General features: G+C 42.2%; 1 protein-coding gene across 1 annotated transcript in view; it reads left to right on the top strand.

The window, feature by feature from the left end:
- LOC138246070 (uncharacterized) overlaps positions 1–6,449 on the top strand; it is a 154,352-nt gene extending 147,903 nt beyond the window's left edge. The window contains exon 10 of the mRNA XM_069200272.1: positions 4,398–6,449. Coding sequence (XP_069056373.1) covers positions 4,398–4,429 — 32 coding nt within the window. The 3' untranslated portion in view covers positions 4,430–6,449. The remainder of the gene's footprint in view (positions 1–4,397) is intronic.
- The last annotated feature ends 6,530 nt before the right edge of the window (positions 6,450–12,979 follow it).

Here is a 12,979-nt window from a genome sequence, read left to right as displayed (position 1 = left end):
ATGGCCTAACATTATTATACACGGAAAAACATTATAATTTGTTAAATTAATCTCAAGAGGTTCTGTACACTGCACATCCTGAACTCATGTATTTCAAGGTGATCCCATATCTGACAATGAAAAAAGGAGGCAAAGTGAAATAAAACAATTGCCTAGAATTACAACAGTTTGTTCAAGGGGGGAAACTGGGACTGATCCCAGGTTTTCTGGTTTCACATTGTGCTATCAGCCACTAGATGGTTATCACTTCCCTTTCTCGTTTTACATCAAAAGTTAATGCATTGTCTTTAAAACTTGGCACATGAGGTTAGATCATGGGTGACAGAAATTAGTCACATAAAGGTTTGCTTTGTTCAGCCCCAATATCCAAGAGAACTTCGAGCTGATCCAGAGCCAAGCCTCTGGCTTGAACCTGGCTCAGGCTTCCAGTGCCTACCCTCCTTCATCACATAATGGCAATTAGGAGGACAAAGGATTAGGAAGGGTATGATTTCACTACCATACAGACAATTTGGTGAAGCGGGAGTACCAGCACCACACTGCAGGACTATTTTTTTCAAAATTCATAAGTTTTTCACTAAACCATATGTTAGTGAGTGGACTAGGACACTCGGTGTTCTGTCCCACATGTGTAAAATCACATAACTGTTGGGTTCCATTCCTGATTTCTTGTCACATACTTACTACAAGTGTTTAATTTGATTCAAGTTTTTCCTATCTTTGTTAAAAATATAGAGCAGGGAAATATGTTAAGAAAATGATTACCCAAGCACACCCAACTTGTCACAAGCAGAGACAGAGATTAACAAAATAAAATACCTTCTGGTTCCATGGATTCCATCTTACTCATTACAAAATTGAGGTATGAGTGTGTGTGATGGTGATTTTCAGGGACTTATCTCATCAAGAAATGCCACTGTGTTCATGTTGTGGAACACGCGCAGACTTTTAATAGAAAGTTCACAGCCAACATATTTTAGCAAAGTGGTAAATCAAGCATTAAACTTCAATTCTATTGTTGCCATGGCTAAACGTTTCCTACTGTATCGAGTCTAGCAGTGGAGGCTGAGTGTGTTTGGCTGGGTAAATTGCACACCTTGTTCGGGTTTTTTTGTCAATACATTTTTATAGCATTTTATACAGTAACTGAGCCTTTTTTAAGTTCTCCTAATGTTTAACCATAAGATGCTAAAGTCATAAGGAGATTGTGAGGCCTAAGATTTTATTTCCTTAAATTTCAGTAACCAGGTTAATTCCTTTTTATTCTTAATTCGTCAAAGTTAACACTAGACTCCAGGGGCTTTATTTAGAGGTCAGTACGGAATTAAATGCTCTCAATAGTTCCATGATTAACTATCCAAACCATGTCCATGCTTCCCTTCCCGTATACCCACCTTACACCCCTAAAACCACCATTCTGTTGGCATCAATGCTGCAAAGGATCATGGCACAGACCTTACTTTTAAGTCCCTGGGATTAATGTTTACGAGTACCCATGCTTTAAAGGATTTTAGTTTAGCAAGACTACTACTTTTCTATCTACATCTTCAGAGTGTGTATTGTTTTCCAAAAACATGGAAGTGAAATATATTAGAAGAGGAATAATTATATAGAATAATTTAGTGCAAATGTACTGTCAGAATAGACTCTGTTGTAGCCCACCAATCAAAGCAAAGCTGGGTCTTTCATTATTGAAGATATTTAAAGCAGGACTAGTATTTATTATATACATTATATAAAATAACTTTAAACTTATATTCAAAATCTTTACAGTTAATCAATAATAAACAGACAAAAATAGAGCTTCATAAAACATTACACATGAAAAATTTGAAAATGACAACTGTTATAAACTGGGTTTCTGGTTGGCAGAGGTATGCACCCAGCCCAAACAGGAACTACAGTCCTAGTCAGGGTAAGTCGCAAGCACACCCTAGTTTAACCTGTGCTCACCCTCTGGTAGTTTGGCATAGAGCAGTTAGACTTAACTTAAGAGGCAATGTGTAAAGTATTTTTTTTCAAGTATTTGTACAACACTTCAAACAGTAAAACAGTGAAAGCACCACACAAAAATAATCCACACCAGGTTAGACAAATTGAGTTTATTTTAATAAATAATAGACCAAAACATAGCAAAACAGTGCTTAGAAGCAATAGGTGCTTAAATGGAAAAATCTGGTTGCACTGGACCGGGGCCAAAGTGAAAAGTTCAGGCAGACCATGATGGAGTGTGGGCGGGATACAGGGACCCTCTGGGGCCCGCTGAACAAAAGTACCTTGATCTGGGATGCGTTGCCATCAACAAAGATGCAAGGTGCAGCCTAAGCAACTTATCAGAGTCAAGTCAAGCAGTGGATGAGAAGGTCAATTTTCTCCACTCACTGTTGCGATACATCAGTCCTGAGTGCAAAGCGCTGGTTCCCAATGGGATACAAGGCTGCTGCCACAGTTGGTGATGCATCGATTCAGCAGGTGGTGTGCTAGTTCCAAAGGTGATGCATGCGGTCCGCTGCATGCAATGATAAGGACGCACTAGTTCCAACTCACACAAAGACAAAGATGCAACAGTTCTAATGAGGGTGCATGGGTCCTGATTGGAGCAGCATTTTATACTCACTTCCAAGGGCCCAGGACTGGGTTGGCACCATTGGGCAGGGCAAGACTTGCAGCAAGCGAAGGCCAGGTGCTGTAGCAGAGTGAGTTTAAATCTTTTGTGTCCCTGAGACTTCAGAAAACAAGAGACCATTCGGCTGGCCCTTGGAGTCACTCAGGGTTCTAGGTTGGAGAGATACTGGTCCAGTCCTTCGCACCCCCAGGAAAGAGGGCAGCAGGCAGCAGGTCAGCACAGCAAAGCAGGAGTCCAGCAGAGTAGCATCTCAGCATATTGGCAGTCTTTGTAGCAGCACAGTAGTAGTCCTTTCTGGCAGAGTCTCCACAGGTCCAGAGGTGTACTGAGTTGGTGGTGTCAGAGGTCCAGTACTTATACACTGAAGTGGAGGAGCATTCAAAAAAAGGTCTTTGAAGTGCACAGAGTGCCTTCCCTTCCTTCCCTGGCTCAAGACCCACTACATGGGGGTATGCAGCCCTTTGTGAGGGGCAGGACATTTCCCATTCAGGTGTAAGTGTCAGCCCCTCCCTGCCATCCTGCCTATGGTGGCCCATCAGTGTGTGGTTGTCCCAACTTAACCTTCCCTTTGTATGTGGCTGTCTAGATGGAATGCACAATCCCAGCTATCACCCCACCCCAGACATGTATTGGAGACAGGCAGCAGGTATCAAACAGCTAAAGTAAGAAAATGCCAGCGCCCTAAAAGAAGCATTTCCAGAATCGCAATTCAAAATCCAACTTCACCTTACATTGCAATTCCGAATTGTGAGTCCAGAGACAACAAACTTGAAAAGTATATCTCTTTGCAATCAGGAATTACACTTAAACACTGTATTAAAGTAATGCCAATGTTATCCTATGGGACAGATAGGCCTCACAGTAGTGAACAATGAATTTGGGAGTTTGTTTTACTACAAGGCCAGGTAAAACATGAAAGTGCATGTCTAAATACACTGTACTCTGCCCTATGGGCTATGTATGGCCTACATTAGGGGTAACCTATATGTATAAAAAGGAAAGGTTTAGGCCCGGCAGGAGGTTTATCTTACCAGATTAAAGAGTCAGTGTAAACTGCACATACAGGCTCTGTATGGCAGGCCTGTGCCATGGTTAGAGGGCTACTTAGGTGGGTGGCATAGTAAGTGCTGCAGGCCCACTAGTAGCATTTTATTTACAGGTCCTGGACACAAGTAGTACACTTTACCAGGAACTTATAAGTAAATTAAATATGCCATTTAGGGTTAGGTCAATGTTACAGTGATTTCGGGGAGCAAGCACAAGCACTTTAGTACTGTTTAGCAGTGGCAAAGAGCACAGATTCCAAAAGACAGCAAAAATGGGGTCAGAAAATGGAGAGAGGCAGGCAAAAAGTTGAGGGGAAGACTACCCTAAAGTTTTCAGGTCGAACAACACCTCAGGGCAAAGAGTTTGCCTCATCCAAATCTTCCTTCCCAACACTTATCTATTTCTCTTCTTAAACCCTATACAGTTTCAATAGTTAACAAATATTATTTATTCTTTATTAACCAGTACATATATTAAAGCATTTTATACAATGCAGCATTGTCCTGAAGCATAACTGGTTGCTGCACAAATAAACAAGGTTATTGTAGTGTTTGTACTTTATGTGTTTCTTCGTTGGTATGATTAATTTAATATGCTTTTAATCCACCACTATGTACATTTTCACATTTTGTTTTAAATATGCAACTAATATTTGCTAAACAGTAAATGATGCCTTCCCGGTTAATTATTGTTCAATTGTTGCTTTTTTGGTTACATTTCTCAGATATAGAGATGGCAATCGAAGTCCAACATTGAAGCAGACAGATTACATTAATCTCTGGGCACATGAGGCTGACTTGTGATAACACGAGACTTGTGATACATGTACAGTCAAGTTGATTCAGTTGTCTGGTGGATAATGGTTCGTGATTACAGCTTTCCCATGTACAGAGCCTATTTCTACCCATCGGAGTAGATGTTGTTCACCTCAAAGGTCCATGAAAGGAGCTTCAGGTCAACACGATCACCAAATCTTAATGTCCCAGTGGCCAATCAGACGTCATGCGACCAAAACATTTAACACTCTGGCTTGAGATCAGAAACTTAGACACTCATTTCGGAGGAAAACGGATTGTCAAGGTTGGGCAAGTGGTAATTGATTACCTTTCTACTCATGGTAGATTCCCCAACATGGAGCTCATGAGAGTGCCTTAGTAAAACAATTTCCGTGCCTGGTCAGTTGTGCTGCTCTCCAAGATTGTACGACTTGATTTCTGCTGCCACATCAAATGGATACCCACAGCCTCGGTATCGTCCAATCGGAGTCCGAGGATTCCGTTTTGCATCACATGAACACCAAACCTAAGGCTTATTTGATTGGTCATCAACGCTATTAAAAAAAGCACAGCCGGGTCGTTTTGGAATGAATTTGTACATGTTTTATAGGTTTAAAAAAATGTATTTGTCTTTTTCTTGTACAGTTAAGGCGAGCATAAAGGAGAGTTGGCAACTGTGCGGCAATTCGCCCTCATTCCGCGTCATTTAGCTATATTCTGATGCAACAAACCTCCATTTATTTATATCTTGTGAAGTTAGCTGTCATAAAAAGATGTATATTCCAGATGTATCTTTAACAAAGCAAATAAGATATCATCACCATATAAAGCCTGACTGAGATAACTTGAGAGAGGTTACCAGGTAGTCAGCTCGGCATAGGAACGTTTTTGTACAGTGAGTTAATCCTTCCAGCTCTGTGTGCTTTCAATTACAATAACTAGACCAGTGTTTCTCAACGTTTTGGCTTCTGTGTACCCCCACTTTTTCATTACTGGAACCTGGGAACACCCACTGAGTCATTATTAGAATCTGGGGACCCCTGCCCCGGGTCACTACTGGAAGCCAGGAACCCCTGCTTAAACATTGTTGATGCTTTTAACGCAAAACAATACACACAAAATACAGAAGCAAGCATTCATCAAACACATACACAAATGATAACACATTTTATTTATGTGCAAACAAATTGTAAATAATAAATGATACTTTAATAGGAAGGTTGGAGCTTTTCTAAATTCAATTGAAAACACACATGGTCCATACTGTATTCTGTTTGATGCATCTGCACTGCTCCCATGAAACAATCTGAGGATACTAATTTAATTTTTTGCCTGAAATTTCAAATTCCTTGACATTTACAGTACATCTAAATTTTCAATTGTACTTTTAGCCACATTTTCTAAATACACTTTATTAATCTGTTAACAATTTTTAATCTTCTAAGCAGTTGTGGACCCCCTGAGATGGCTTCATGGACCCTCAGGGGCCCCCGGACCACAGGTTGGGCACCACTGAACTAGACATTTCTTCAGGGATATCCGACACCACATAACTTCATGGACAAGCAGAAAGTCTCTCAGATATTTCATGTATGTGACTATTATTTCTGGTCAAAATTCTATCTGAGTTTTCAGGGTGGGGTGATTCAGAAACTTTGTTTTGCTCAGGTTATCACTTTACCAGCAATGTAATTCCTCTCGGCTGGCAAGAAATCATCAGCTTGTTTTTTTAGATATTCACATTTGCCTAAGTCTGTACTATAAATAAACATGGCAGAAAATCAAGGAGTGGGTAAACCACCGCAAATAAAAGTATTCCTTCTCATAAGCTGGAAAATCAAGTAATGGAACAGACAAGCAATTTCTGTAGGTTGCTTGTTTTATTTTTTTTATTTTTTATTCTTGACATTTGCTTTGATCACTGTCTGCTATTACTTTGTTTTTTACTCTCTTGTAAATAGTTATGTTTCTTCTGTATAATAAAGATACTTTATCTGGTCCCTGATGGTCACTGATTAACTAGTCGAGTATTGCATGACAGACACATTATACATTTCCTTGGTTGCTCAACTGCAAGACTTCATTTCTATCATAAGATGTCTGTCATTGTTTATGTAGGTAACCTCCTCCTCTCTATTAACCACAGGGCCTACTTCTGGGGGCCAGTGCAAGCCCTTTCCATTGTTATGGAATCTATGTGCCACTCACCCCCACTGTTTTTATAATTTTGAGAGGAAGAGATTTTTCATATCTTCAAGTCTCTGTTCATCACCAACATGGGGAACCACCATATGCCATTGTTTGTGGTGGTGCCACTGGATGTAGCATTAAACAGTGTTGGTACTGATCAACATCTTCTTCCTCTGGTGTCTTTATGGCCACTAATGCCTGTTGTGCCTTTATTGGACCTCCTTTACAGGGTTATGGTTGCCCAATCATGGATACTCTGCATCAGATTGCATAGTCACTCTTCTGGGACTGAAAACAGGAAGACACCATTTCTTGTTTTTGCCACAGTTGCCTCAGTGTACCCCAGCTGTCAGTGTTTGATGTGTTCCCATTGGAAAAGAGATATTCATAAAATCTGTAAAGTGTGACATAACTAGAAGTGCACTGTTACAGAGTGAGTGCTGTCCGGTCAAAGAGGAGTAATGACATTCAACCAAGGTCCCTTAAACTGGTCAAACAAAATTATATTGTCATACAGCAGGAATTCCAACTTGGGCATTGGCTGTGGAGCATTTATGATGTAGTGGAAGGCTTTCTAGTCTTTCTATGGATCATAAACCCTTTCTGGTGGTTTTGCAGTCATGGGGTCTACAAAGGTATCAATAAGTTTGGGTGTGGTGATGGCATGGTTGTAAGAATTTTAGAAGAAAAATTGACCATGTGCCAGACTGATAAATAAAAATCAATGGACATATTGTTGGTAGAGAGTACCTAAAATGTAGTACGATAAAAGTGCGGACATTAGATTTGTAGCTGGAAGATGTGTAGTCATTATTGTGGATGATAATTTGGAGTGTTTGATAAGGCTGATTTTGGTCACAGGAGCAGTATGATAATTTGCAATAAATAGAATAGTTCTCCTGATAAGTCCCACGGAGAACTTTCTTGGGATTTTTGGTGAATTCCTTTGATTAGTTGGATTTTAAGAAGATAAACATTTGTGCCTTCACTCTGGGTAAGGTTAGCCTATGAGAGGCATGTAGGTGAAATTATTTCCAAAAAAGATTACAAGAAGGGGTATGGTTACCAGAGATCAACAAAATCGAATTGTTAGAGGAAATGTGTTCATTGAAAGAAAAGAACATTTCATTGTGGGCAGTGATTCTCATGAATTAATCTCATTAGTGAAGCTTGGACAAAGATTGGGGGGGACCACATTTTCCCCTGATTAACAGGAGAGTGAAAGACTCACTCTGGTGGTTTTTAATGGGTGGAAAAGGTTTGTATTGGATACATTGTGGTAATTGTGCACACATAGCCTGACGCAGAAGAAATTCTGTAAAGATAAGTGCTGACCTGGGGTAGGCCTTATATTGCTGGACAGTAATAGAGAGGTTAGTAGGGCTTACTGGAAAATTGGTAGTGCATGCACTGTGTTATAGATATAGGTGAAATCTGCCTTAGAATGTACTTTAGCTCCACTTAAATCAACACAGTCCAGCAATGTATTATACTGAGGTAAAACGTGCATGCTGAGTTTGAGTTTGCAGTTTCCAGTAGTGTACATATGCATCTTATGGGACTTCAATAATTGTTATGTTTCTCTGGCTCAGCTCATAATCAGATTCCAGGCTTTTGTCCTGCCTTTTGGGCCAAGTACTCTGCTCCCCAGCCAAGCGAGCACTGACATCCACCCACACAAAAGGAAGCAATGTTTAATGATGGACAAAGTTCCTGGGAGAGGGAAGAGGTGTGGGAATAGTTTGATAATTAGATTGTCCCACTGTACCTGGGCTTGGACAGCCCAGGTCCACTGTAAAAAGAGGAAGGCCAGACATCTGGAGTGGGCTGGAGTGGGCCTCCTACCCTGCCCCTAAGAATAAACTTGGCATCTGGGTTCCCCTGGTGTGACCAGGGCACCAAATGACACTCAATGAAAGAAAAATAAATGCAGCACAGGTCTGCAGTCTTATTTGAACATGCCAGCTAATCATATAAGCAAGCAGTACAGCTAGGAATACCCTTGGAGGGGGTCTGTTTTGCAAACTCTTTTGAGCAGTGAGTCCTGTAACCTGGGCATGTACACCACCATTGTGTTGTGTGGGGCTGCAGGAGGTGCAGCAGTTCTCCCAAAGAAGGTTTAACAAACTCACTTTAAGTTCTGAGGAAGCAATTTAGAACCCCCAGGAAAGGTTTACCTTGAAAGTAAGCATTCCTTGACTTAGAGTGCAGGGACCTGTACTGGTTGGTCCTATGGCTGAATTATGTGGCACAAAGAATGTATAAAAAGACTCTGAGATGTTATTTAGTTTTGTAATGCTATATTCAAAGTATTTTATAGCCAGTGATTATTGATGAAAGTGCAATACTTAGAATAATTGCATTTGAAAATGGTTTTTGATTTAAATGATTCTAACATGTGGTTATTGTATTTAATGATGTGGCAACCCCTAGACAAACCTGAATTGGCTTGCTCTATATATTGATGTGGTGACCCCTCAATAAAGCCAATTAGTGTGCCGTATTTGAAATGACACCCCCTTATAATGTAATGTTACATCTGGTATGAATGGGAGGCATTGTGATTATGGGGTTCAGGAACCATTAGGGGCAAAATGTGATATATTGGTGTCAGAAAGATATTTCCATCTAACTGTTAGATATATTTGTAATTCAATGTGTGGTATTGAGTAGTGTGTATAATAAATGTACTTTCCCCTTTATTCAAAGAAAAAGCACTGATGGCACAGTAATATATTGAATGTTATTATTTACTAGGCGTTTACTAGCTCACATCAAACTCCACTGAATAGGCCATGGCTGCTCTGCTTCGCTACCTTGGGAGAGTCAAATGCTACTGCATGGTCCCCACTAAGGAGACAATTGTGGCCCTATTACTTGCGTAGAACCCATATCCTGCATAACTAATAGCCCAATTTCTTACAATAACAATATCTCAAACCAGAGTTTGGAAGGCCCTTTTAATATCTTGAAAAAAAGCTCAGTGCTAATGATTATGGCAGCAATTTCGTACCTGCCCCATGTTAAATCTGAAGACCTTTAATGTGTTCCATTTGTCTCTCCAAGATAGACAGTCTTCCAGAACAAAGGGTCCCCCACAATGAATCTAGGAAAGTAATCTGTAAAGTAAAGAGATCAATGCTCTAGCAGGGGCCAAAAAGCAAGTCTTTTCAAAGTAGGGGATTAAACTAACTATACAGACTACAATTGATTATCCCTCAGTTCTGACACATCCTCAGTGTAAAGATATACTCATGAATAAAAAAAAGCAACCAAGGGCTTCTGAAAAACACCTGATAAAGGGAGAGATGATTGTACTTAGACATAAAACACATCCGTATCCTCCTACAACCTTAAACACATACATATTGCTCCATGGGCAGTGGAAACCTCAGAAAAGAAAGTGAAACAGAAGAGACTGGACATGGGTGGCCTCAGCATTTAAACCAAGTTTTTCGTACCCCTCTGAGCTAGGAGACTGCTAATTCTAAATTATGCATCAATCCACTCTCACAAAAGAGACTATGCTTTTAAAATTATTTCTTGGAACATCACAGGTAGTGCCAGAATTCTTGATAGTAAATTTCTTGACAAGTTATGTTATAATTTGCCTTTAGAAAACCTGGTTCAAATATGGGATAAGCCTTCCAGGTTTTCTTGCTTTATATGCAATCAGATTGCAGGGCAAGGTTTTTTTTGTTCCTGGAGATATCTTTAATTTAATCGGTGCAAAATGAAATATGTGTCTCAAATCATGTCTAACCAAATCTGACTATACACAAGTTTGCAAACTGCCATTTCTGAACCACAAGGGTCACTCTGAGGTGGATATTGTATAATGTATATATCCCCATACGCGTTATGAGAAATAATGGTACAATAAGCTCTCAAGACTAATTTTGACAAATAGATGGTATGAAAAGTTTAATGGTAACAGGAGATTTAATTATATTAATAATATGTCACTTAAAAGCACAGAAGATGCAGATAGAATCAGCAAATTTTGGGACATCCCTGATATGATTCATTCTTTTAGAAGCAGGCAATGGTAACTGTTGAGAAGACCTGACTTCTCTTTCTTTATGATGTACAATTGGTAGGGTGCCTCCAGACATTCCAACCAACCAATCCAACATAAACAATAAATAACAGCACTTTATTGACACAGACACGTTTTCCCTGGGTTCCTTCCTTCAACATAGGTGAAAGAGGTGAAAGTGAGGAAAGAATCACTGGCCACAGAGTAAAACTCCTAGTCCACGGAGCTGATGACATTTAAAACAATGGGTACGCAAGAATGAGTCACTTCACTAAAATATCTTAACTAGACCTAAGTGTCAAAATCCAGGCTATGTCAATGGAAGGGCTTTTTGAGAACTAAGGGGGTCATTACAACATTGGCGGTAAAAGCTGCTTACCGCCGTGCAGAAGACCGCCAACACACCGCCGTGGCCGCGGAATTCCGCCACAGCTATTACGACCCACATCTCGAAATCCGACAAAATTCAGACACCCACACAAGTCCGCCACACCAAAGGTCAGTGATAAACTAGCGAAAACAAAACCTCCACCGTCACGCCAACAGAAATACGCCCATGCTATCATGACCCACGAATCCACTTGGCGGTCTTTCAACCGCAGTATTCCAATGGCGGTACACACCGCCGCGCTCAAAATACACACACACATACAAAACACCCCACATTGGGCAATTCCAAATACACACACCTGATACACATACACACACCACTCCCACACACTCAATACACTACAAAACACACATCCACATCACCCACAAACCGCTATGACCAAAAAGTTCTGAAAGAAGACCAGAGAGAGACACCACCATTCACAAACTAGCAGCCACAGGCACCCAACACCATCACCCACACAACTTCCACGCACAAAACACCACACACCACTACATATCACCACACTTATCACCACACAAACCACCCCACACATCACCCACACCACCATGGCACGGCAAAGACACCCAAGGTTCTCGGAGGAGGAGCTCAGGGTCATGGTGGACGAAATCGTCCGGGTTGAGCCACAGCTATTCGGATCACAGGTGCAGCACACCTCCATAGCTAGGAAGATGGAGCTATGGCGAAGAATAGTCGACAGGGTCAATGCAGTGGGACAGCACCCAAGAAATAGGGACGACATCAGGAAGAGGTGGAACGACCTACGTGGGAAGGTGCATTCCATGGTCTCAAGACACCACCTGGCAGTACAGCGGACTAGCGGCAGACCCCCACCTCCTCACCCACAACTAACAACATGGGAGGAGCAGGTCTTGGCGATTCTGCTTCCTGAGGGCCTCGCAGGAGTCGGTAGAGGAATGGACTCTGGTAAGTCAAACCTTTAACTATCATATCCCCCACCTTACCTGCATGCTATCACAGACCCCCACCCTCACCCCCTCCCCTATCACTCCAACTCCTCACAAATGTACTAATAACACAAACCACACATCCCAACACCAAGCCCTGCATGACACAACAAAGCATGGACACCCATCACTAAAGCATTCCCACTGCACATTCCCATAACCCCCCCCCAACCATCATCACACAAGCCCCCACACAGGAATGCTAGCACTGGGGTACACGGTCACCCACCCATTGTACACCATGACACACACAGATGCAATAATCATGCTTTTACACCCCTGCAGGACCACTACCCAACGTCACCAGATAGGAGGGTCCAGACATCTCCACCCCACCCACAGAAGAGGCCCACAGTGATGACAGCAGCTCTGTCCAACTGGATCCAGATGACCAGCCCGGACCATCGTGGGCCTCGGGACAGTCGGTTCCCCTCACACAGGCACAGCCCACCACAGACCTTCCACCCTCTGGTAACACCAGCACAGCACCCACCCAGCGGGCCCATACCTCCGTCCCCAGGACACGTCAATCAGCTGTGTGTCCACCACTACAAGGAACCCAGGATAACCCACCACCCCAACAACAACAGGGACCTGGGGGCAGTGGCAGTGGGCACACGGTCCAGGGGATGGAGGCACAGGAACACAGGGGAACTGGGAGGGCTGCCGTGCGACAGGGGGCGGACAGGCCAAGGGAACCCACTCCCCACGAGGCCCTCTCCTCCATCATGGGAGCATACCACCACTCCCAGGAGACAATGGCAACGGTCCTGGCAAAGTTTCAGGAGACCCAGCGCATGCAGGAGGAACAGTATTTGGGGTTCAGGGAGGAACTCAGAACCATCAGCTCCGCCCTGGGCACCATCGTAGGGGTGCTGAAGGAAATACTTAACACCAGGAGGGATACTGGCACTACAAGGGGCCCCTGACACTAGCATGGAC

Source organism: Pleurodeles waltl, chromosome 7 (assembly GCF_031143425.1).
Source record: "Pleurodeles waltl isolate 20211129_DDA chromosome 7, aPleWal1.hap1.20221129, whole genome shotgun sequence".
Lineage (NCBI taxonomy): Eukaryota > Metazoa > Chordata > Amphibia > Caudata > Salamandridae > Pleurodeles > Pleurodeles waltl.
This window is presented reverse-complemented; position numbering and strand designations above follow the sequence as displayed.